The sequence below is a fragment of the Plutella xylostella genome, chromosome 15 (genome assembly GCF_932276165.1).
Source record: "Plutella xylostella chromosome 15, ilPluXylo3.1, whole genome shotgun sequence".
NCBI classification, from domain to species: Eukaryota; Metazoa; Arthropoda; class Insecta; order Lepidoptera; family Plutellidae; genus Plutella; species Plutella xylostella.
Genome location: NC_063995.1, coordinates 7,051,072 through 7,075,121, shown reverse-complemented (window position 1 = coordinate 7,075,121; position 24,050 = coordinate 7,051,072). Strand labels below are relative to the sequence as shown.

General features: G+C 38.4%; 1 protein-coding gene across 1 annotated transcript in view; it reads right to left on the bottom strand.

Moving 5' to 3' along the window:
• The window catches only part of LOC105381425 (division abnormally delayed protein), a 95,850-nt gene extending 72,022 nt beyond the window's left edge, over positions 1 to 23,828 (bottom strand). Inside the window, exon 1 of the mRNA XM_038108095.2 lies at positions 23,536 to 23,828. Within this exon, the coding sequence (XP_037964023.2) occupies positions 23,536 to 23,671 (136 nt within the window). The 5' untranslated portion in view covers positions 23,672 to 23,828. The remainder of the gene's footprint in view (positions 1 to 23,535) is intronic.
• Between the last annotated feature and the right edge of the window lie 222 nt (positions 23,829 to 24,050).

Below are 24,050 nucleotides of genomic sequence, written 5' to 3'. Positions count from 1 at the left end.
AGTTAGCAGCCCAAGATTAACATTTTGTATGGGGGCACCAAGATGCCATAGACCTGCCAGCATCTCACCTGGTTTATTATGTGTGTTGACTCATTATAAAACACTGACAGAAGTTTCATCAACATTAAAACGGTATAGCAGGTGTCCAGGAGCCACTTTCTGACAGATTTTGGGTAAAAATTCACAATATTTCACGAATAATCAAGTTTGCAGGTGGAACCTGAAGGAAATCAGCTGCAAATGATAGTTCATATGAAAGGTATTATTAATACCTAGAAACGGTTTTCAGTAATTTCTGATTAAATGACTTTTGGTGACTATTCAAGGGGAAGATCAGAAAATAAAAGTTAGCAGCCCAAGATTACCATTTTGTATGGGGGCACCAAGATGCCATAGACCTGCCAGCATCTCACCTGGTTTATTATGTGTGTTGACTCATTATAAAACACTGACAGAAGTTTCATCAACATTGAAACGGTATAGCAGGTGTCCAGGAGCCACTTTCTGACAGATTTTGGGTAAAAATTCACAATATTTCACGAATAATCAAGTTTGCAGGTGGAACCTGAAGGAAATCAGCTGCAAATGATAGTTCATATGAAAGGTATTATTAATACCTAGAAACGGTTTTCAGCAATTTCTGATTAAATGACTTTTGGTGAATATTCAAGGGGAAGATCAGAAAATAAAAGTTAGCAGCCCAAGATTACCATTTTGTATGGGGGCACCAAGATGCCATAGACCTGCCAGCATCTCACCTGGTTTATTATGTGTGTTGACTCATTATAAAACACTGAAAGAAGTTTCATCAACATTGAAACGGTATAGCAGGTGTCCAGGAGCCACTTTCTGACAGATTTTGGGTAAAAATTCACAATATTTCACGAATAATCAAGTTTGCAGGTGGAACCTGAAGGAAATCAGCTGCAAATGATAGTTCATATGAAAGGTATTATTAATACCTAGAAACGGTTTTCAGAAATTTCAGATTAAATGACTTTTGGTGAATATTCAAGGGGAAGATCAGAAAATAAAAGTTAGCAGCCCAAGATTACCATTTTGTATGGGGGCACCAAGATGCCATAGACCTGCCAGCATCTCACCTGGTTTATTATGTGTGTTGACTTATTATAAAACACTGACAGAAGTTTCATCAACATTGAAACGGTATAGCAGGTGTCCAGGAGCCACTTTCTGACAGATTTTGGGTAAAAATTCACAATATTTCACGAATAATCAAGTTTGCAGGTGGAACCTGAAGAAAATCAGCTGCAAATGATAGTTCATATGAAAGGTATTATTAATACCTAGAAACGGTTTTCAGCAATTTCAGATTAAATGACTTTTGGTGAATATTCAACGGGAAGATCAGAAAATAAAAGTTAGCAGCCCAAGATTAACATTTTGTATGGGGGCACCAAGATGCCATAGACCTGCCAGCATCTCACCTGGTTTATTATGTGTGTTGACTCATTATAAAACACTGACAGAAGTTTCATCAACATTGAAACGGTATAGCAGGTGTCCAGGAGCCACTTTCTGACAGATTTTGGGTAAAAATTCACAATATTTCACGAATAATCAAGTTTGCAGGTGGAACCTGAAGGAAATCAGCTGCAAATGATAGTTCATATGAAAGGTATTATTAATACCTAGAAACGGTTTTCAGCAATTTCAGATTAAATGACTTTAGATGCTGGCAGGTCTATGGCATCTTGGTGCCCCCATACAAAATGTTAATCTTGGGCTGCTAACTTTTATTTTCTGATCTTCCCGTTGAATATTCACCAAAAGTCATTTAATCTGAAATTGCTGAAAACCGTTTCTAGGTATTAATAATACCTTTCAAATGAACTATCATTTGCAGCTGATTTCCTTCAGGTTCCACCTGCAAACTTGATTATTCGTGAAATATTGTTAATTTTTACCCAAAATCTGTCAGAAAGTGGCTCCTGGACACCTGCTATACCGTTTCAATGTTGATGAAACTTCTGTCAGTGTTTTATAATAAGTCAACACACATAATAAACCAGGTGAGATGCTGGCAGGTCTATGGCATCTTGGTGCCCCCATACAAAATGGTAATCTTGGGCTGCTAACTTTTATTTTCTGATCTTCCCCTTGAATATTCACCAAAAGTCATTTAATCTGAAATTGCTGAAAACCGTTTCTAGGTATTAATAATACCTTTCATATGAACTATCATTTGCAGCTGATTTCCTTCAGGTTCCACCTGCAAACTTGATTATTCGTGAAATATTGTCAATTTTTACCCAAAATCTGTCAGAAAGTGGCTCCTGGACACCTGCTATACCGTTTCAATGTTGATGAAACTTCTGTGAGTGTTTTATAATGAGTCAACACACATAATAAACCAGGTGAGATGCTGGCAGGTCTATGGCATCTTGGTGCCCCCATACAAAATGGTAATCTTGGGCTGCTAACTTTTATTTTCTGATCTCCCCCTTGAATATTCACCAAAAGTCATTTAATCTGAAATTGCTGAAAACCGTTTCTAGGTATTAATAATACCTTTCATATGAACTATCATTTGCAGCTGATTTCCTTCAGGTTCCACCTGCAAACTTGATTATTCGTGAAATATTGTGAATTTTTACCCAAAATCTGTCAGAAAGTGGCTCCTGGACACCTGCTATACCGTTTCAATGTTGATGAAACTTCTGTGAGTGTTTAATAATGAGTCAACACACATAATAAACCAGGTGAGATGCTGGCAGGTCTATGGCATCTTGGTGCCCCCATACAAAATGGTAATCTTGGGCTGCTAACTTTTATTTTCTGATCTTCCCCTTGAATATTCACCAAAAGTAATTTAATCTGAAATTGCTGAAAAACCGTTTCTAGGTATTAATAATACCTTTCATATGAACTATCATTTGCAGCTGATTTCCTTCAGGTTCCACCTGCAAACTTGATTATTCGTGAAATATTGTGAATTTTTACCCAAAATCTGTCAGAAAGTGGCTCCTGGACACCTGCTATACCGTTTCAATGTTGATGAAACTTCTGTCAGTGTTTTATAATAAGTCAACACACATAATAAACCAGGTGAGATGCTGGCAGGTCTATGGCATCTTGGTGCCCCCATACAAAATGGTAATCTTGGGCTGCTAACTTTTATTTCCTGATCTTCCCCTTGAATATTCACCAAAAGTAATTTAATCTGAAATTGCTGAAAAACCGTTTCTAGGTATTAATAATACCTTTCATATGAACTATCATTTGCAGCTGATTTCCTTCAGGTTCCACCTGCAAACTTGATTATTCGTGAAATATTGTGAATTTTTACCCAAAATCTGTCAGAAAGTGGCTCCTGGACACCTGCTATACCGTTTCAATGTTGATGAAACTTCTGTCAGTGTTTTATAATGAGTCAACACACATAATAAACAAGGTGAGATGCTGGCAGGTCTATGGCATCTTGGTGCCCCCATACAAAATGGTAATCTTGGGCTGCTAACTTTTATTTTCTGATCTTCCCCTTGAATATTCACCAAAAGTCATTTAATCTGAAATTGCTGAAAACCGTTTCTAGGTATTAATAATACCTTTCATATGAACTATCATTTGCAGCTGATTTCCTTCAGGTTCCACCTGCAAACTTGATTATTCGTGAAATATTGTCAATTTTTACCCAAAATCTGTCAGAAAGTGGCTCCTGGACACCTGCTATACCGTTTCAATGTTGATGAAACTTCTTTCAGTGTTTTATAATGAGTCAACACACATAATAAACCAGGTGAGATGCTGGCAGGTCTATGGCATCTTGGTGCCCCCATACAAAATGGTAATTTTGGGCTGCTAACTTTTATTTTCTGATCTTCCCCTTGAATATTCACCAAAAGTCATTTAATCTGAAATTGCTGAAAACCGTTTCTAGGTATTAATAATACCTTTCAAATGAACTATCATTTGCAGCTGATTTCCTTCAGGTTCCACCTGCAAACTTGATTATTCGTGAAATATTGTGAATTTTTACCCAAAATCTGTCAGAAAGTGGCTCCTGGACACCTGCTATACCGTTTCAATGTTGATGAAACTTCTGTCAGTGTTTTATAATAAGTCAACACACATAATAAACCAGGTGAGATGCTGGCAGGTCTATGGCATCTTGGTGACCCCATACAAAATGGTAATCTTGGGCTGCTAACTTTTATTTTCTGATCTTCCCCTTGAATATTCACCAAAAGTCATTTAATCTGAAATTGCTGAAAACCGTTTCTAGGTATTAATAATACCTTTCATATGAACTATCATTTGCAGCTGATTTCCTTCAGGTTCCACCTGCAAACTTGATTATTCGTGAAATATTGTCAATTTTTACCCAAAATCTGTCAGAAAGTGGCTCCTGGACACCTGCTATACCGTTTCAATGTTGATGAAACTTCTGTGAGTGTTTTATAATGAGTCAACACACATAATAAACCAGGTGAGATGCTGGCAGGTCTATGGCATCTTGGTGCCCCCATACAAAATGGTAATCTTGGGCTGCTAACTTTTATTTTCTGATCTTCCCCTTGAATATTCACCAAAAGTCATTTAATCTGAAATTGCTGAAAAACCGTTTCTAGGTATTAATAATACCTTTCATATGAACTATCATTTGCAGCTGATTTCCTTCAGGTTCCACCTGCAAACTTGATTATTCGTGAAATATTGTGAATTTTTACCCAAAATCTGTCAGAAAGTGGCTCCTGGACACCTGCTATACCGTTTCAATGTTGATGAAACTTCTGTCAGTGTTTTATAATAAGTCAACACACATAATAAACCAGGTGAGATGCTGGCAGGTCTATGGCATCTTGGTGACCCCATACAAAATGGTAATCTTGGGCTGCTAACTTTTATTTTCTGATCTTCCCCTTGAATATTCACCAAAAGTCATTTAATCTGAAATTGCTGAAAACCGTTTCTAGGTATTAATAATACCTTTCATATGAACTATCATTTGCAGCTGATTTCCTTCAGGTTCCACCTGCAAACTTGATTATTCGTGAAATATTGTCAATTTTTACCCAAAATCTGTCAGAAAGTGGCTCCTGGACACCTGCTATACCGTTTCAATGTTGATGAAACTTCTGTGAGTGTTTTATAATGAGTCAACACACATAATAAACCAGGTGAGATGCTGGCAGGTCTATGGCATCTTGGTGCCCCCATACAAAATGGTAATCTTGGGCTGCTAACTTTTATTTTCTGATCTTCCCCTTGAATATTCACCAAAAGTCATTTAATCTGAAATTGCTGAAAACCGTTTCTAGGTATTAATAATACCTTTCATATGAACTATCATTTGCAGCTGATTTCCTTCAGGTTCCACCTGCAAACTTGATTATTCGTGAAATATTGTGAATTTTTACCCAAAATCTGTCAGAAAGTGGCTCCTGGACACCTGCTATACCGTTTCAATGTTGATGAAACTTCTGTGAGTGTTTTATAATGAGTCAACACACATAATAAACCAGGTGAGATGCTGGCAGGTCTATGGCATCTTGGTGCCCCCATACAAAATGGTAATCTTGGGCTGCTAACTTTTATTTTCTGATCTTCCCCTTGAATATTCACCAAAAGTAATTTAATCTGAAATTGCTGAAAAACCGTTTCTAGGTATTAATAATACCTTTCATATGAACTATCATTTGCAGCTGATTTCCTTCAGGTTCCACCTGCAAACTTGATTATTCGTGAAATATTGTGAATTTTTACCCAAAATCTGTCAGAAAGTGGCTCCTGGACACCTGCTATACCGTTTCAATGTTGATGAAACTTCTGTGAGTGTTTTATAATGAGTCAACACACATAATAAACCAGGTGAGATGCTGGCAGGTCTATGGCATCTTGGTGCCCCCATACAAAATGGTAATCTTGGGCTGCTAACTTTTATTTCCTGATCTTCCCCTTGAATATTCACCAAAAGTAATTTAATCTGAAATTGCTGAAAAACCGTTTCTAGGTATTAATAATACCTTTCATATGAACTATCATTTGCAGCTGATTTCCTTCAGGTTCCACCTGCAAACTTGATTATTCGTGAAATATTGTGAATTTTTACCCAAAATCTGTCAGAAAGTGGCTCCTGGACACCTGCTATACCGTTTCAATGTTGATGAAACTTCTGTCAGTGTTTTATAATGAGTCAACACACATAATAAACCAGGTGAGATGCTGGCAGGTCTATGGCATCTTGGTGCCCCCATACAAAATGTTAATCTTGGGCTGCTAACTTTTATTTACTGATCTTCCCCTTGAATATTCACCAAAAGTCATTTAATCTGAAATGGCTGAAAACCGTTTCTAGGTATTAATAATACCTTTCATATGAACTATCATTTGCAGCTGATTTCCTTCAGGTTCCACCTGCAAACTTGATTATTCGTGAAATATTGTCAATTTTTACCCAAAATCTGTCAGAAAGTGGCTCCTGGACACCTGCTATACCGTTTCAATGTTGATGAAACTTCTGTGAGTGTTTTATAATGAGTCAACACACATAATAAACCAGGTGAGATGCTGGCAGGTCTATGGCATCTTGGTGCCCCCATACAAAATGGTAATCTTGGGCTGCTAACTTTTATTTTCTGATCTTCCCCTTGAATATTCACCAAAAGTAATTTAATCTGAAATTGCTGAAAAACCGTTTCTAGGTATTAATAATACCTTTCATATGAACTATCATTTGCAGCTGATTTCCTTCAGGTTCCACCTGCAAACTTGATTATTCGTGAAATATTGTGAATTTTTACCCAAAATCTGTCAGAAAGTGGCTCCTGGACACCTGCTATACCGTTTCAATGTTGATGAAACTTCTGTCAGTGTTTTATAATGAGTCAACACACATAATAAACAAGGTGAGATGCTGGCAGGTCTATGGCATCTTGGTGCCCCCATACAAAATGGTAATCTTGGGCTGCTAACTTTTATTTTCTGATCTTCCCCTTGAATATTCACCAAAAGTCATTTAATCTGAAATTGCTGAAAACCGTTTCTAGGTATTAATAATACCTTTCATATGAACTATCATTTGCAGCTGATTTCCTTCAGGTTCCACCTGCAAACTTGATTATTCGTGAAATATTGTGAATTTTTACCCAAAATCTGTCAGAAAGTGGCTCCTGGACACCTGCTATACCGTTTCAATGTTGATGAAACTTCTGTCAGTGTTTTATAATGAGTCAACACACATAATAAACCAGGTGAGATGCTGGCAGGTCTATGGCATCTTGGTGCCCCCATACAAAATGGTAATTTTGGGCTGCTAACTTTTATTTTCTGATCTTCCCCTTGAATATTCACCAAAAGTCATTTAATCTGAAATTGCTGAAAACCGTTTCTAGGTATTAATAATACCTTTCATATGAACTATCATTTGCAGCTGATTTCCTTCAGGTTCCACCTGCAAACTTGATTATTCGTGAAATATTGTCAATTTTTACCCAAAATCTGTCAGAAAGTGGCTCCTGGACACCTGCTATACCGTTTCAATGTTGATGAAACTTCTGTCAGTGTTTTATAATGAGTCAACACACATAATAAACCAGGTGAGATGCTGGCAGGTCTATGGCATCTTGGTGCCCCCATACAAAATGTTAATCTTGGGCTGCTAACTTTTATTTTCTGATCTTCCCCTTGAATATTCACCAAAAGTCATTTAATCTGAAATTGCTGAAAACCGTTTCTAGGTATTAATAATACCTTTCAAATGAACTATCATTTGCAGCTGATTTCCTTCAGGTTCCACCTGCAAACTTGATTATTCGTGAAATATTGTGAATTTTTACCCAAAATCTGTCAGAAAGTGGCTCCTGGACACCTGCTATACCGTTTCAATGTTGATGAAACTTCTGTCAGTGTTTTATAATAAGTCAACACACATAATAAACCAGGTGAGATGCTGGCAGGTCTATGGCATCTTGGTGACCCCATACAAAATGGTAATCTTGGGCTGCTAACTTTTATTTTCTGATCTTCCCCTTGAATATTCACCAAAAGTCATTTAATCTGAAATTGCTGAAAACCGTTTCTAGGTATTAATAATACCTTTCATATGAACTATCATTTGCAGCTGATTTCCTTCAGGTTCCACCTGCAAACTTGATTATTCGTGAAATATTGTCAATTTTTACCCAAAATCTGTCAGAAAGTGGCTCCTGGACACCTGCTATACCGTTTCAATGTTGATGAAACTTCTTTCAGTGTTTTATAATGAGTCAACACACATAATAAACCAGGTGAGATGCTGGCAGGTCTATGGCATCTTGGTGCCCCCATACAAAATGGTAATCTTGGGCTGCTAACTTTTATTTTCTGATCTTCCCCTTGAATATTCACCAAAAGTCATTTAATCTGAAATTGCTGAAAACCGTTTCTAGGTATTAATAATACCTTTCATATGAACTATCATTTGCAGCTGATTTCCTTCAGGTTCCACCTGCAAACTTGATTATTCGTGAAATATTGTGAATTTTTACCCAAAATCTGTCAGAAAGTGGCTCCTGGACACCTGCTATACCGTTTCAATGTTGATGAAACTTCTTTCAGTGTTTTATAATGAGTCAACACACATAATAAACCAGGTGAGATGCTGGCAGGTCTATGGCATCTTGGTGCCCCCATACAAAATGGTAATCTTGGGCTTTATTTTCTGATCTTCCCCTTGTATATGCACCAAAAGTCATTTAATCTGAAATTGCTGAAAACCGTTTCTAGGTATTAATAATACCTTTCATATGAACTATCATTTGCAGCTGATTTCCTTCAGGTTCCACCTGCAAACTTGATTATTCGTGAAATATTGTGAATTTTTACCCAAAATCTGTCAGAAAGTGGCTCCTGGACACCTGCTATACCGTTTCAATGTTGATGAAACTTCTGTCAGTGTTTTATAATAAGTCAACACACATAATAAACCAGGTGAGATGCTGGCAGGTCTATGGCATCTTGGTGCCCCCATACAAAATGGTAATCTTGGGCTGCTAACTTTTATTTTCTGATCTTCCCCTTGAATATTCACCAAAAGTCATTTAATCTGAAATTGCTGAAAACCGTTTCTAGGTATTAATAATACCTTTCATATGAACTATCATTTGCAGCTGATTTCCTTCAGGTTCCACCTGCAAACTTGATTATTCGTGAAATATTGTGAATTTTTACCCAAAATCTGTCAGAAAGTGGCTCCTGGACACCTGCTATACCGTTTCAATGTTGATGAAACTTCTGTCAGTGTTTTATAATGAGTCAACACACATAATAAACCAGGTGAGATGCTGGCAGGTCTATGGCATCTTGGTGCCCCCATACAAAATGGTAATCTTGGGCTGCTAACTTTTATTTTCTGATCTTCCCCTTGAATATTCACCAAAAGTAATTTAATCTGAAATTGCTGAAAAACCGTTTCTAGGTATTAATAATACCTTTCATATGAACTATCATTTGCAGCTGATTTCCTTCAGGTTCCACCTGCAAACTTGATTATTCGTGAAATATTGTGAATTTTTACCCAAAATCTGTCAGAAAGTGGCTCCTGGACACCTGCTATACCGTTTCAATGTTGATGAAACTTCTGTCAGTGTTTTATAATGAGTCAACACACATAATAAACAAGGTGAGATGCTGGCAGGTCTATGGCATCTTGGTGCCCCCATACAAAATGGTAATCTTGGGCTGCTAACTTTTATTTTCTGATCTTCCCCTTGAATATTCACCAAAAGTCATTTAATCTGAAATTGCTGAAAACCGTTTCTAGGTATTAATAATACCTTTCATATGAACTATCATTTGCAGCTGATTTCCTTCAGGTTCCACCTGCAAACTTGATTATTCGTGAAATATTGTGAATTTTTACCCAAAATCTGTCAGAAAGTGGCTCCTGGACACCTGCTATACCGTTTCAATGTTGATGAAACTTCTTTCAGTGTTTTATAATGAGTCAACACACATAATAAACCAGGTGAGATGCTGGCAGGTCTATGGCATCTTGGTGCCCCCATACAAAATGGTAATCTTGGGCTGCTAACTTTTATTTTCTGATCTTCCCCTTGAATATTCACCAAAATTCATTTAATCTGAAATTGCTGAAAACCGTTTCTAGGTATTAATAATACCTTTCATATGAACTATCATTTGCAGCTGATTTCCTTCAGGTTCCACCTGCAAACTTGATTATTCGTGAAATATTGTGAATTTTTACCCAAAATCTGTCAGAAAGTGGCTCCTGGACACCTGCTATACCGTTTCAATGTTGATGAAACTTCTTTCAGTGTTTTATAATGAGTCAACACACATAATAAACCAGGTGAGATGCTGGCAGGTCTATGGCATCTTGGTGCCCCCATACAAAATGGTAATCTTGGGCTTTATTTTCTGATCTTCCCCTTGTATATGCACCAAAAGTCATTTAATCTGAAATTGCTGAAAACCGTTTCTAGGTATTAATAATACCTTTCATATGAACTATCATTTGCAGCTGATTTCCTTCAGGTTCCACCTGCAAACTTGATTATTCGTGAAATATTGTGAATTTTTACCCAAAATCTGTCAGAAAGTGGCTCCTGGACACCTGCTATACCGTTTCAATGTTGATGAAACTTCTGTCAGTGTTTTATAATAAGTCAACACACATAATAAACCAGGTGAGATGCTGGCAGGTCTATGGCATCTTGGTGCCCCCATACAAAATGGTAATCTTGGGCTGCTAACTTTTATTTTCTGATCTTCCCCGTGAATATTCACCAAAAGTCATTTAATCTGAAATTGCTGAAAACCGTTTCTAGGTATTAATAATACCTTTCATATGAACTATCATTTGCAGCTGATTTCCTTCAGGTTCCACCTGCAAACTTGATTATTCGTGAAATATTGTGAATTTTTACCCAAAATCTGTCAGAAAGTGGCTCCTGGACACCTGCTATACCGTTTCAATGTTGATGAAACTTCTGTGAGTGTTTTATAATGAGTCAACACACATAATAAACCAGGTGAGATGCTGGCAGGTCTATGGCATCTTGGTGCCCCCATACAAAATGGTAATCTTGGGCTGCTAACTTTTATTTTCTGATCTTCCCCTTGAATATTCACCAAAAGTAATTTAATCTGAAATTGCTGAAAAACCGTTTCTAGGTATTAATAATACCTTTCATATGAACTATCATTTGCAGCTGATTTCCTTCAGGTTCCCCCTGCAAACTTGATTATTCGTGAAATATTGTGAATTTTTACCCAAAATCTGTCAGAAAGTGGCTCCTGGACACCTGCTATACCGTTTCAATGTTGATGAAACTTCTGTCAGTGTTTTATAATGAGTCAACACACATAATAAACAAGGTGAGATGCTGGCAGGTCTATGGCATCTTGGTGCCCCCATACAAAATGGTAATCTTGGGCTGCTAACTTTTATTTTCTGATCTTCCCCTTGAATATTCACCAAAAGTAATTTAATCTGAAATTGCTGAAAAACCGTTTCTAGGTATTAATAATACCTTTCATATGAACTATCATTTGCAGCTGATTTCCTTCAGGTTCCACCTGCAAACTTGATTATTCGTGAAATATTGTGAATTTTTACCCAAAATCTGTCAGAAAGTGGCTCCTGGACACCTGCTATACCGTTTCAATGTTGATGAAACTTCTGTCAGTGTTTTATAATGAGTCAACACACATAATAAACCAGGTGAGATGCTGGCAGGTCTATGGCATCTTGGTGCCCCCATACAAAATGGTAATCTTGGGCTGCTAACTTTTATTTTCTGATCTTCCCCTTGAATATTCACCAAAAGTCATTTAATCTGAAATTGCTGAAAACCGTTTCTAGGTATTAATAATACCTTTCATATGAACTATCATTTGCAGCTGATTTCCTTCAGGTTCCACCTGCAAACTTGATTATTCGTGAAATATTGTCAATTTTTACCCAAAATCTGTCAGAAAGTGGCTCCTGGACACCTGCTATACCGTTTCAATGTTAAAGAAACTTCTGTCAGTGTTTCATAATGAGTCAACACACATAATAAACCAGGTGAGATGCTGGCAGGTCTATGGCATCTCGGTGCCCCCATACAAAATATCAATTAACCAAAAAGGGCGTCAGTAAGTAAACGTCGTATTTTATAGTATTTATTTGTTTTAGAACATATTATAGTGTTTATATGAATACCTAGCATTGTTATTCCAATGTTTTTGGGGCTTTTTACGTGTTTTAATTGATAAAGTATGCAATGACTGAAGTGACCATCTTAATTTGGTCGGCTATTCAAAGGCTGCTAACTTTAGGCTGCTAACTTCACACACCTGACTCGTTCTATTAAACGTACAGTTCTCCCATATTAATAATGCACATGCAAATCTTCGCAAACTGTCGTATTCCCGGAAACACCCGAATCATTGAATCGTAAGAGCCTTAAACAAAGCACTTGAATTTTGATCCTTGTTCGAAAGAAATAGTAGTCAATATCATGTGACACATAATCGAAAACAATTTGGGCGGTCGGTGGCTGTCACCGATCAGTCAAAGGTCTCAAGGTCAAGATCAATATTACTTTTGTGGAATTATAAAGAGCTGCAATTACACATCGTTCTTGTATTTTTTTTCAAATGTGAATTTAATTTCAACATTAATTATTTTTTACGACGCCATATTATGAAGCACATTTAAGAATAAAATATACGTCACATTGATAGACTTCACTTTGCCAATAAAGCCACACCCAAAAGACCAAGTTTGTAATTGTAATATTATTGTGAATGATCAGCGCTGTAAATACTTTTGAACTGAGATTTTAATGTAAACCTGTGTTTGAAATCCATATTTCTTCTTCTAATATAAACCTTGTGTTATTAAAACCTTATTTCATCCACATTAACACCAGCTTCAGTAAGACATTTGATAAGTACTGTAACATTTTCGAAGTAAATTTTAATATTGTGTCAATATTATGAATTATCGACTCAAATTTCGTTTTGATAAATCAATATCTCTTTTTGCACCAAACACATAAATCTAAAAAAAATGCATGAAGAAAATGCACTCAAGCACTCTAAATACATATATCGTTTTTTGGCGCTCGGGAATACGACCGCTGCCGAACAATGGCGAAGATTTCTATGCGCATTATCAATTTTGGGGAACTGTACCGATTGCATGACAGCTCTGCTCTCATTCATTCATTTTTAGTGAAACTAGAGTAGCCCTCCGGATCGTTGCATCAGGAATGTCGCAAGCTGCCGGCCGAGGCCCGTCCGCCCACGCCGCTGGGCCCTGCCACATATCTAAGATATCACCGCTATTACTTTTATTTCCAGACACGAATATTAATCTCCAAACATAAAAACAACGCTTAAGATAATTTTGACCCGAAATTTCTAAATAAACTACGCATTAAGACAATAAAAATGACAAACCGGAGATTGAAAGTTGGACCTCACGCGCGGCGCGATCGTAAACTACCAACGGTCCTAGCACAAAAACTGGGACACAATATACTATACAAGGCAACATGTTAAACACAAGTTTTGCGTCGTCAAATATGTGTTAACATGACATGATGATTACATTACAACACTTTGTAATGTAAAAGTACATACTACCAGCAGTATATCTTATTTATAAGCAAATGATTTTAGCCCCGCATGTAGGCCGAACACTAGACATTTAGAACATCTACCACACATCTCTCCTTAGAAATGTTAGCACTATCTTGGCGTGGCGTACAATATTTTATGATTCATAAATTCTGCTGGTCGTAAATCTCCTTAGTTCTGCATCTCCCACGTACTCGTGAGGTCGCCAGGCCTCGACCTATCTCCGGCTTGCTATGTTTTATTTTACTATCTCCATACGACTCACACAGTTCCGCAATATGCTTTTATTTAGATAGAAAACCCATGTAGCCCAGCCAAAAAGGTTCTGGTTCCCGGGTAGAACGTTTATATAGACTTTTTATTATGAGAATTTAAACGACAAAAACGGGTTAGGCACTAGAACATCAATAGTCTAGCAACTGATAAAGCACTGGGGCTTTATCAAGCAAATTAATTGCAAATAGCTGCCAACAATGAGTCAAAGTAAACTTTTAATTGACACGCTCGGCTCAGTGGAATCCGAGACAATGCAGCAATCCGCGCCGCGGCGCAAAACTAATTGTATTCCTGCGAATAATGAACTATCTAATCAGTATAATTGATGCAGTATAATGAACTGTTCAGTTACGACATTGCGACAGTACCTACTTAGGTACCTGTAGTTTTAAAGCTACCACATGAATGAGTTGTCATTACCAAGATGTATAGATATTATAATGAAATAAACCTATACGCGTCCATATGTGTAATCAATGTAACCAATCGATCATCCTCTGTAACTATTAACTACCCAACACCGACAAAAAGTATGTGATGTGATGTTTGTTTACTTGTGTTGTTAGAACCATTTTGGTAAACAAACCTGGGGCCCTGGAGGATTTACAACCATGTTTATGGGACACTTATTCGATGAGTATAATTGAATTTCAATTTGATTTACAGTGTAATATTTCTGTCACCTAATTAATCGTCAGTTGTTAACATCGCCAATAAAGCTAACCACGGCCCAGTCCGTTTATCAGAGAGATGATCTAATAGCTGACATCAGCCCGCGACTACCAAACTAGTTATAATATCACACACGTAGAAGGGTACCCCGCTATGTCTGCCCGCCAAATTAGTCTTAATTGGACATCATACTAAATTAGTTACTGATACATTTTACGAAGTATGCTAATTAATATGAAATAGATTGATTGAATGTTGTAAAATTTAATAAGTATTTTATTAATTTACTTATCCATGTCTTACTTCTTCTGCTAAGTTCTGCTTTGCAATTTTCATGTAAGCAGACATAAAAATAATATCTGGCCAATAAGAAAAATAAATGCATAATGAAACCTCCTTGCAATACAAACACGTGTCGATTTTACAAAATGAGGTTGACGCAGTTGCATCCTCTTTGATGGTTCGCCGGCGGCGGCGGTGGCGGCGTGGGAGACGGTGTGAGTCGGTGTGACAGCGATACGCCGGACATTTCGGACACTGATTGAAATTGATAGTGGAAGATGCGGTAGCTGTCATCAGCCTATGAAATACTGTGGAACTGTGATAGATCGAGATATAATACAGGAAGTATTTGCGATTGAATAGGTATTAACGTTGGACCAAACTAGATCTTCCAGATATTTAAATTAGTATCGAATAATGCCAAATTACCGAGCAAACTCTAGTGCAGTTCACAGAGTAACATAATCTGCTTCCTGGCATGTTCCTGGCTTATTCCTAGCTCGTGTCAGGTTAGTTGTCTGTGGCGACATCTGTCGACGCAGCGCCTCATTAGCATTGTTAGTCGAGCTTGACTGTGTTCCTGACAAGTTATATTCAAATAATACCGACAAGGAAAGGAATGGAATATGGAGCTGCAATTTTGTGTGGGAAGCATCAAGCAAGCCTGTGTTTATGGTAATATATCTGTATATATTTTTTCAATCAAACCTTATGAGGCGACAGTGGGAAATACGCCGTCGAGGATGTTTATTACGACACTGGCCGGATACTTTATAGATACCACATTACCTGAAAAAAGAAAATTAAGTTTTTAATTACAATTTCCACAAAATATCTCAACATGAAACAAATATCGAAACGCGCCAAAATATCCGCGTCACCAGTTTGTGCCGAATTCAAAAATAGAATTTCGTGAGCGTTCGAAAATAAATAAACGCTTTTATTTCGGAATGTGAGTGAGTGTGACAGACTGCGCAGATAAGTCATGAGTTCCTGCAACTTTAGCATAAACTGTTACAGTGCCACAAACTTATCTGTTCCGGTGAGAGCGAACTAAATTGATCCATATCTCATTATTTACTAATGAATTATATATTAATATAGATTAGATGGGTTAATTAAAACCACAAGAGCGAATTACCACTACTGGCAAACTTAGGGCGTCTTGCACAACAAAGTTAAATAAAATTAAATAGTTTGTCTCTTGCTCTGACAGTATAATGTCAGAGCAAGAGGTCATAGATTTAATTTTATTTAACTTTGTTGTGCAAGACGCCCTTAAAATCTTATAGAATGAAGAAATATTACACATTTACGTGAGCTGTCACCGGAACAGATAAGTTTGTGGCACTATATGTATCTTTCTGCCATGAATGGTGCTCTGCGTATTTGATCAGCCCGGTAGCCACATAAACACTGGGTAGCAAGCAGTGGCATATCTCGTAATTCCCCGTTTACAGTTGGGGACGCTTGGTTCACACGCGCCGCCGCACAATATTTGCGACTGTGGTGCACCCGCGACGCTGCTGTAGAGATGGTACAGAGAGGGGTTTACTGAGTTTAAAATAAAGAGATATCTTCAGGCAGACTCGCACTAAGTAACTTTACTAGTTAAGAAAACTTATCAAAACGTATAGTTGTCATACTTTAGATTATAATTCCATTTCGGCTACCATCTACGGGCAGGTACGGAATTGTTTCACGTTAGGCTTGTTTGTGGAAATGGTGGAAGACGTCATAGAACCCAACCTACCCATCCCGATTTCCATATATCTCCATACAACATGCGTCTTACCTCCTCTATACGATTCTCAGCAGCTCGCGTGTCGCATATATGCAACCGGGTCAAATGGCGACTTTGGCGACATTGCGTGAATAACATTTATACATACGCACTGCAACCCACGATGCAGTGCCAATTTTACCTCCAAATGTGTTCTGTCTCTTTCTGTCGTTAAAGACAGAGGTAGCCTACTGTGTACCGACACGCGGGAGTAAAACACAACTACAAGTGCTACTGAACTGCAAAAGCTATACTTCGAACTAAACGGTCGGGCTAAATGCTACTTGCATCCAATAGCATTGGTCGCAATTACAAGTTGTCATGCAATCGTACAGACATCGGTGCCAAAGTGAACCGACAAGACATGTACTTAACTGGTGAAGGCAGTTGAAAACTGGAATGAAATCTGAATGTACACGGTGGGAATATAATTATGATGTTACTTAAATGTTTTAGCTGTGCTTAAATAAAATCTAAATTAGCAGTGTAACTTCTTACGCATATTATATCTTTTTATAATAAAAGTATTCCTATATTTAGATAGACAGGCGTAGGTTTACAAGTAACATCTATTTACGACTCAAAATAGGCTTCATAAGCCATAATGCCATAGCCCATCTTTTTTAACAACTAGGTAAGAAAATTATTATAAGTATACAACTGTGGTAGGTGCAGGTGCATTTGCCATTGCGGATATATGCAACACGACACGGGCAAGGCCGCGCAATGGGGCCGTGACAAATATTCGGTCTCTATTCCTGCACATTCAATATCAATAAGTATCGAGTGACAGTCGGCGTCGGCAACTCGGCATACATCGGCATACCTCGTTCCGCCCTGGTTGCCGGCACGCGACAACCTCCAGCGTCCTTCGATCAGCTACCGTACCACCACCATCGACATATTATATAGCTATTAAAAATCCATAAACATCTGTCAGATCTATAAAAGTTACATCAGATTTGACAAGCGAGCAACAAGATGATGTTTGAAGGTTGCTCTAGCTTGAAAAAAATCAAACAGAAGGAATCAGTACATTTAAGAATATTTTTTTTCAGTAGAGCAAGCAATCTTAAATCAATACTTAGCCATGCAAACAAACATGTGTGATGTGAATTATCTGATTTCTGTGTGTAAAATAAATATATTATCAGAACTATTACCGTAGTTACCAATGTATATTCATAAATTTATAAATACTACTTCACTTAGGTAGTATACAGTTTGTGCCACTTTAAAGTGTAATTTATCAAGTAATTACATTATTTACATACGTTATCGTTGGGCAGCGAGAGTGCATTTGATAGGCACCTTAGTTTTACTTTGTATCCCACATCAACAGTTCTACTTGTTTAACTAGTTGTTGGATTAATACAAATATAGAACATATAAGACATGTTTCAACATTTTAAGTAGCTTGTCACCTGTTTTCACGTTTGGAAAAAATGCGTAGTTAGTACAATTTACCCAATAAACAGGAAAATATTTCAGGAAAAAACTCAATTTGCTTCCTGTTTATCTACGTTCACAGTTTCCCATATAAAACCTGAACTCCTTAACCTGCTCGTTATTAAGATATTTACAGTCATATCTATTTATAAGAGAATAGTTACTTACAGTTAAAACAATATGAAAGACAATAGATTCCTAAGCCTATTCGCGAAATACTTCTTTTGCTTCTGGTTTACCGAGAAACCCTAAATGACTAAATAACCACTCTTGGCTCTCACCTGCTTAGTTATACTGTTTAAAAATTTGAAGGGTAAGAGAGGATTATCTACAGGGATTACTTAGACGGACTTATTACTTTTCCTTTGCCCCTGAAAATACCTTGGCAGGTACCTAACTACAGTATTTTGTTCGCTATAAGTACATTAATTTCCAAAATTATACATTATCTAATTTCCTACCAATAGGAAGCACCAGAAACCCTATCTTAACCGTGGGGGTAACCTGACCCCTACTGGGAGTAAACGGGGTCGGTGGTTGCAAACCCCAGCGACCCGCGGGTCACGCTACAACCACCTGTATGTGACCCCTGGGGATGAACACCGGGTTTGTTTAATCAGCTCTGCCTAGTCTGGTTAATTATTAAGATATCGCCATTACCTATGTAGATATGTATCTTCCATTAGTGATGTTGTTTGGCCTTAGTTTTGTTGGTACTTCACAGATGTGGGTCCATTATGTTTGTGTATAAGAGCATTTACTGGTTACATAACAATATTAATTAAACATTAAAGAGGCTCAGGAACAGAGATGACCGCATTGGAAACGGATACTTCTGGTACGTTAAAAGTTAGTAACCGCACCTAACACAAATTCAATAAAGTCCAAAGGCTATAAATTTTTCCTGAAATTGAATGAAATATTATGCCTCAAGGCCGTGATGAAAACGAAAAGGACGGAATATCATTAGTCGGCTCCTTATCGGGTCCTATCCACTTAGAAGCTGCCGGGCCGTCCGTGGATTGATTAGATTGAATCAATTTGCCCGTGACGGCGCGGCTATCACTACCTACTAACTGAAAGGCCGGCTACAACTGGATAATTTGCTATATTGCCCCATTGGTTGGCTTTCATTTCAACTTTATGGACACAGTCGGGCTAAGACTCGCGGTTGTAGGTATTTATTTATCGATCTATTAATGCACAGTACATCGTACTGCTTTTAATATTAAAATGAAGTTTTTCAGAAATACTTATGTAAAGTTATAGGTACCTTATCCATGAAATTCGTTGAAAGATTAACCCTAGTAGACTTCTACCTATCGTGTTCCCAGGGGATACCTTACCTATAATTTAATCACACAAGAAACTAATAGCTTAGGGTACCCCGCAGGTCACACTCCGACCTGCGACGCCAAAGCCGTGACTAAGAGAATGCAAGTGGGTAGTTAAAGTTGGCTACAGCAACAATAGTAAGAGCTTATTACGAATTCGCATGGACTAGTAGCTATCTCTGTGGCAACAAATAGCATTGCAGCGGCGCGCGACCCGATGCGCCGATAACCCCGACTGCGACCAATATCGCACTAACTTAGCGACCAAATACTTACTAGAAATGTGCTTTAAAATGGTCAGTGTAGGTAAGAAGATTGTTTAAGTAGGCAGTTTTTAATTGACACGACTAGCGATGATTAAAATTAGATTTATAAGTATTTAGCACAAGGATAGGAACTCTAAATTCAAAAGCAAAATCATTTTCGTCATATGAAAAACAGGTAATTATGCAATACGTGAGCGTCATTTTTGGCAAAAAAAAAACAATAAATTATTGATGAATCTGATTTTGCCCTTTCGGAGCACTCTGTATAAATGCACGTATGCAGGAGGCTAGACACTGTAGACATCCTGTATAAAATCCCTACGAATAAGGCGCCCAGACACCCGGGGCAGGCATTGCGGAATAGCCGCGGGCAGTGCAGATAATTAGCAGAGCGCACTATCTCTTTAAATTAATATTGCTATCGGAATGAGGAATCTATGAGAACTATCTCAATAGCATATAAAATAATATAGATGGAAAAACCAAATCTATTGAAACATTTGCATAAATTAAAGCATTCCAATAAACTCTAATGTATGTTACCTACTACCTACATAATGTGCTTTGCCCATAATATGCCCGGAATTTCTATACAACTTGTTACACAATATTGTTCTATTCATCATCGTTTATGGTCCTTGTGCAAGCTATTAAAGACGTTACAATACAAATTAAAACTGGAGTACTAAGGCGATAAGTTGGGAAAAATATGCAATCTAAACGCTCGCCCCATGAATAATAATTGGAGTTCAATATTCACCCCACGGAAGCCTTACAAGTGAGCTGATGTTAGACAAACTTCCGCTTAATTTTACCTTTTGTGTTTTTATTACAAGGGGCTAATTTGTGCCTGTAAAGAAGTGTGAGCCAAAGAGTCATTTGCCACCCTAGTAGATAATGGTGGTCCGTTCGCTACGTTCGGTTATCAAAACGTAAATAAATGTTGCGACGATTAGGGCGGCGTACCTGCGGGCAGGTAGTGTCGGCAGCCACAATGGCATTCCGAGCATCCGACATGAATCAAACCTGCGCCTGCGCCCGCGATGACTAACTCTCGTCCCTGATAAATTACAATAATGGAGGCCTCCATTGTAGTTATTAGGGGATGATTTCATTAGCCACATGCGCAGGTGCAGCCATGGAATGTGGGATGCAACCGTTATATGTCATACACTCTAACTTATCGACTTCCTATTTAATTAACTAGGCAGTGGGGAGTCCCGTTATCTGATCAAGGAGCTCATTTGAGTTTTAGTTATTACGCGTATGGCTGAGAAGGTTTCTAACGATGTTCGCTGTTTTAATTGCTTCTGGCCAGAGTGTTTATTGGATGAGGCAACTGGAGTGGTCCTGGGGCTGGCGAGGTGTGCACGACCGCCCGCGCGGCGCGAACAATGAGCCGCGGGGGCAGGAATGCGGCGCGGCGGGGGGACGGAGGCGAGGGCGGCGCGGGGGGGAGGCTCGCTCCCAGTTCCCAGGACGAGGAACGAGGAATGCCAGCGAGAGCAACAAAGCCTCAGACTTTGTTCCGTTCACCCCTCCCCGGCGTCGCGTCGCGTAATTTTTCGTGACTTTCCCCCAAATGGGCTCTTATCGAACTGCGGCTTCGATATTCAAATCTCGTGGTCCCATTACCGACACTTTCTCCGTTTGATCGCGAGCTGGGAGTGCTAAGGTCGAGCGGTTGGCGAATAAACGCCCTACTATAAAATGTACCTATGTAGGTCTTAGCTACTACGTACAACGTACATACATGACAATATTATGAGCTCGTAGATATACTCATTATGTTGTTAATAAGCGTTATTGTTCCATTCATGCAAGTGGCTGGGTTCACGGCCGGGTGACAATATCGCTCGAGTGCCAACAGCTGACACTGCGTGAACAATATTCACACTCCCACTCAATTACGACTTCAGTTTGGAGTGTCTTACCATAATTAGTGTAGGTATGTAGTAAGTACTGGTCTGTATTGAAACCACCATCTAACATTCTCTATGACCAAAAAAACTAAAATCGGTTCAGCCATTTGGGAGCTACGCCACCACATACAGATACACAGTCACGTTAAACTTATAAAACCCCTCTTTTTCTTCAAGGGCATAAATAAAGTTGTTCTGGGATAAGCCCTTTTAGAGGATTCTATTCATTTTTGTAATGGTTTTCTGTAAGTACATTTAACTGTGATCTGATGGTCGGAAAACAGACGGACGGTTAGGTACATTGTAAAAGCTCTATATCCACTTGCTGAAAATACAGTTTAATTTAACAGAACATTAATTCTCAATTACTCCTTTACTGCCCGCAGTGATATGTTCGAGTGTTTAAATTGTTACAAGGTACCTATAGTCGGTTTTTAGTAGGTACCTATGTAACTATTTGCTACACACCTAATTATCGATGTTAAGGTAGCCCTATTACCTTGCCCATTAACAGGAAATAATAGGAAGTGGGTACAATCCCATTTTTAGGGCACATCAAGACCCGAAGATCTAATAATGTGGGTCGGGTGGGAATGGAACCCGAGACTTTCTTGGACACATTAGTACAAAACCGCTGCATCATTAATAAGCATAATTATGATCTAGGGAAATCCACCAAGGGCCACTAACTCATTATATTTGTCATGTAACGATTACGAAGTAGTGCATCGTTTTGCATCTGTAATCGTAATATGATTACGCTTAATAACGAAGAGATGCATGCACCGTAGTCAAATCTGTATGGCCTTAGTTCCATTTGCTATCCCACATAGTGATAGAATACATAATGTCAATTATAAGTTTTCTTTGATATTGAAAAGAGTTAAAAATCTATTCAGGATTCGCATACAACTGCTCTCGTCCAGTGAGTCCTTAACTCGTTATTCCATCAAAACTTCATGAGTTGGAACAAATTATCGTCACCACATTGCAAAAAACTATAACATAACTAGTGAGATTTTTCTTGATCATTATTGTTTTTAGGTGAAAAATTAAACCTACTGTAGGTAACAATCTATGCAGTCATCTCTAGTCTCTAGCCAAGCCATACTGTGTGCCGGTCAGCTGTTCGGTCAATAAGGACTTCTCACTCGATGATGCGGACTCACACCCGTAACAAGAGGACGAGCCATTCAAGTCTGGCGGAGGCGTGACTGGAGACCAAACAAACTGTAGCTCGTGTTTCATTAATTCAACACAATTTAACTTCTTTTGTATTTTTCGCCCTTTCATCTTTTCAATTTGGTTCCTATTCATTTAAAACGCGGACTTTTAAGGTTCCTCCGGTTTTTGGGCTTCTATTTCATTAAGGTCGAGATCCTCATTTCCAGCCTCTGTGGAGTCAGTGGAGCAGAAATGTGACGCGTGCTCGTAACCTGACCCCACACACGAGACACGGGAGGTGGGACCCGTCATCTGCTACACGACTTGCACTGCAGGCTTATCAATGTTGGATAACGCATCTGATACCAATCAGATAAATTTATTCCTTTATGGTGAACACTCAAAGTAAGTGTCACATATTTTTTTTATGAACCTGGATACCGGAAAATCAAACCTTTTTTTGGTGATTTCTCGATCCGTATTGTTATTTTAATTGGACAATGATACGAGTTAAGTAACACGTGTTTGATGTTAACAAATACTTGTTTATGTCTCTACATCTATTTGTTCTGCAATCAAGCAAAAATATCACTAACTACATCACTTACACTGTATTACGCCTGCACGACGACGGTCATTAAATTAAAACTGATACACTGCAGTGCGCGTTGAATGAAATGTGTTTACGGCAAACTCAATTCTTTAGAAAAACTGATTCATATAGCTTAACACATCCAGAGGCCTAACTCGTGCTATAATAAACCCATCCGCAATGTTTACGTGTGTGCCCGCACCTGGAATATCGCTGTCATCAGCTGATACGTTGTGGGTCGCGAAGTACTCCTCCGCCGCGGCACAGGAGGCCCCGGCCGCCGCCGCCGCCGCCCCCGCGCACACCGCCACCACAAACAACAACACTAAACACCTCATCGTCACTGGCACAAAAAAAAACAAATCCAATATTTCTAAATTCAAACGTGATTCGAACACTCGCGATCGCGTGCGCCTGAGCTCCGCGCGCGACTCACGTGCACCTTCATTGGCGCTCTGCCCCGGACTGACCGTACACTAAAAACCGGCATCCGAGCGGCGAATCCAGTCTGAAATAAAACTACTGCTCAGACCTGTCTGACTCCAAGTTTTGAAATTGGAATTTGTATTCCTTTTATTTCATTGACGAATACCTTTTCAGCCATTGTTGTAATTTCGTGATTAACTTCTGATACAAACTGGATTTTTGAAAAAATTCTAAATAAGAATATCTGTGAACGATATCCAACTATACCCAAAATCCAACGGTAAAATATCG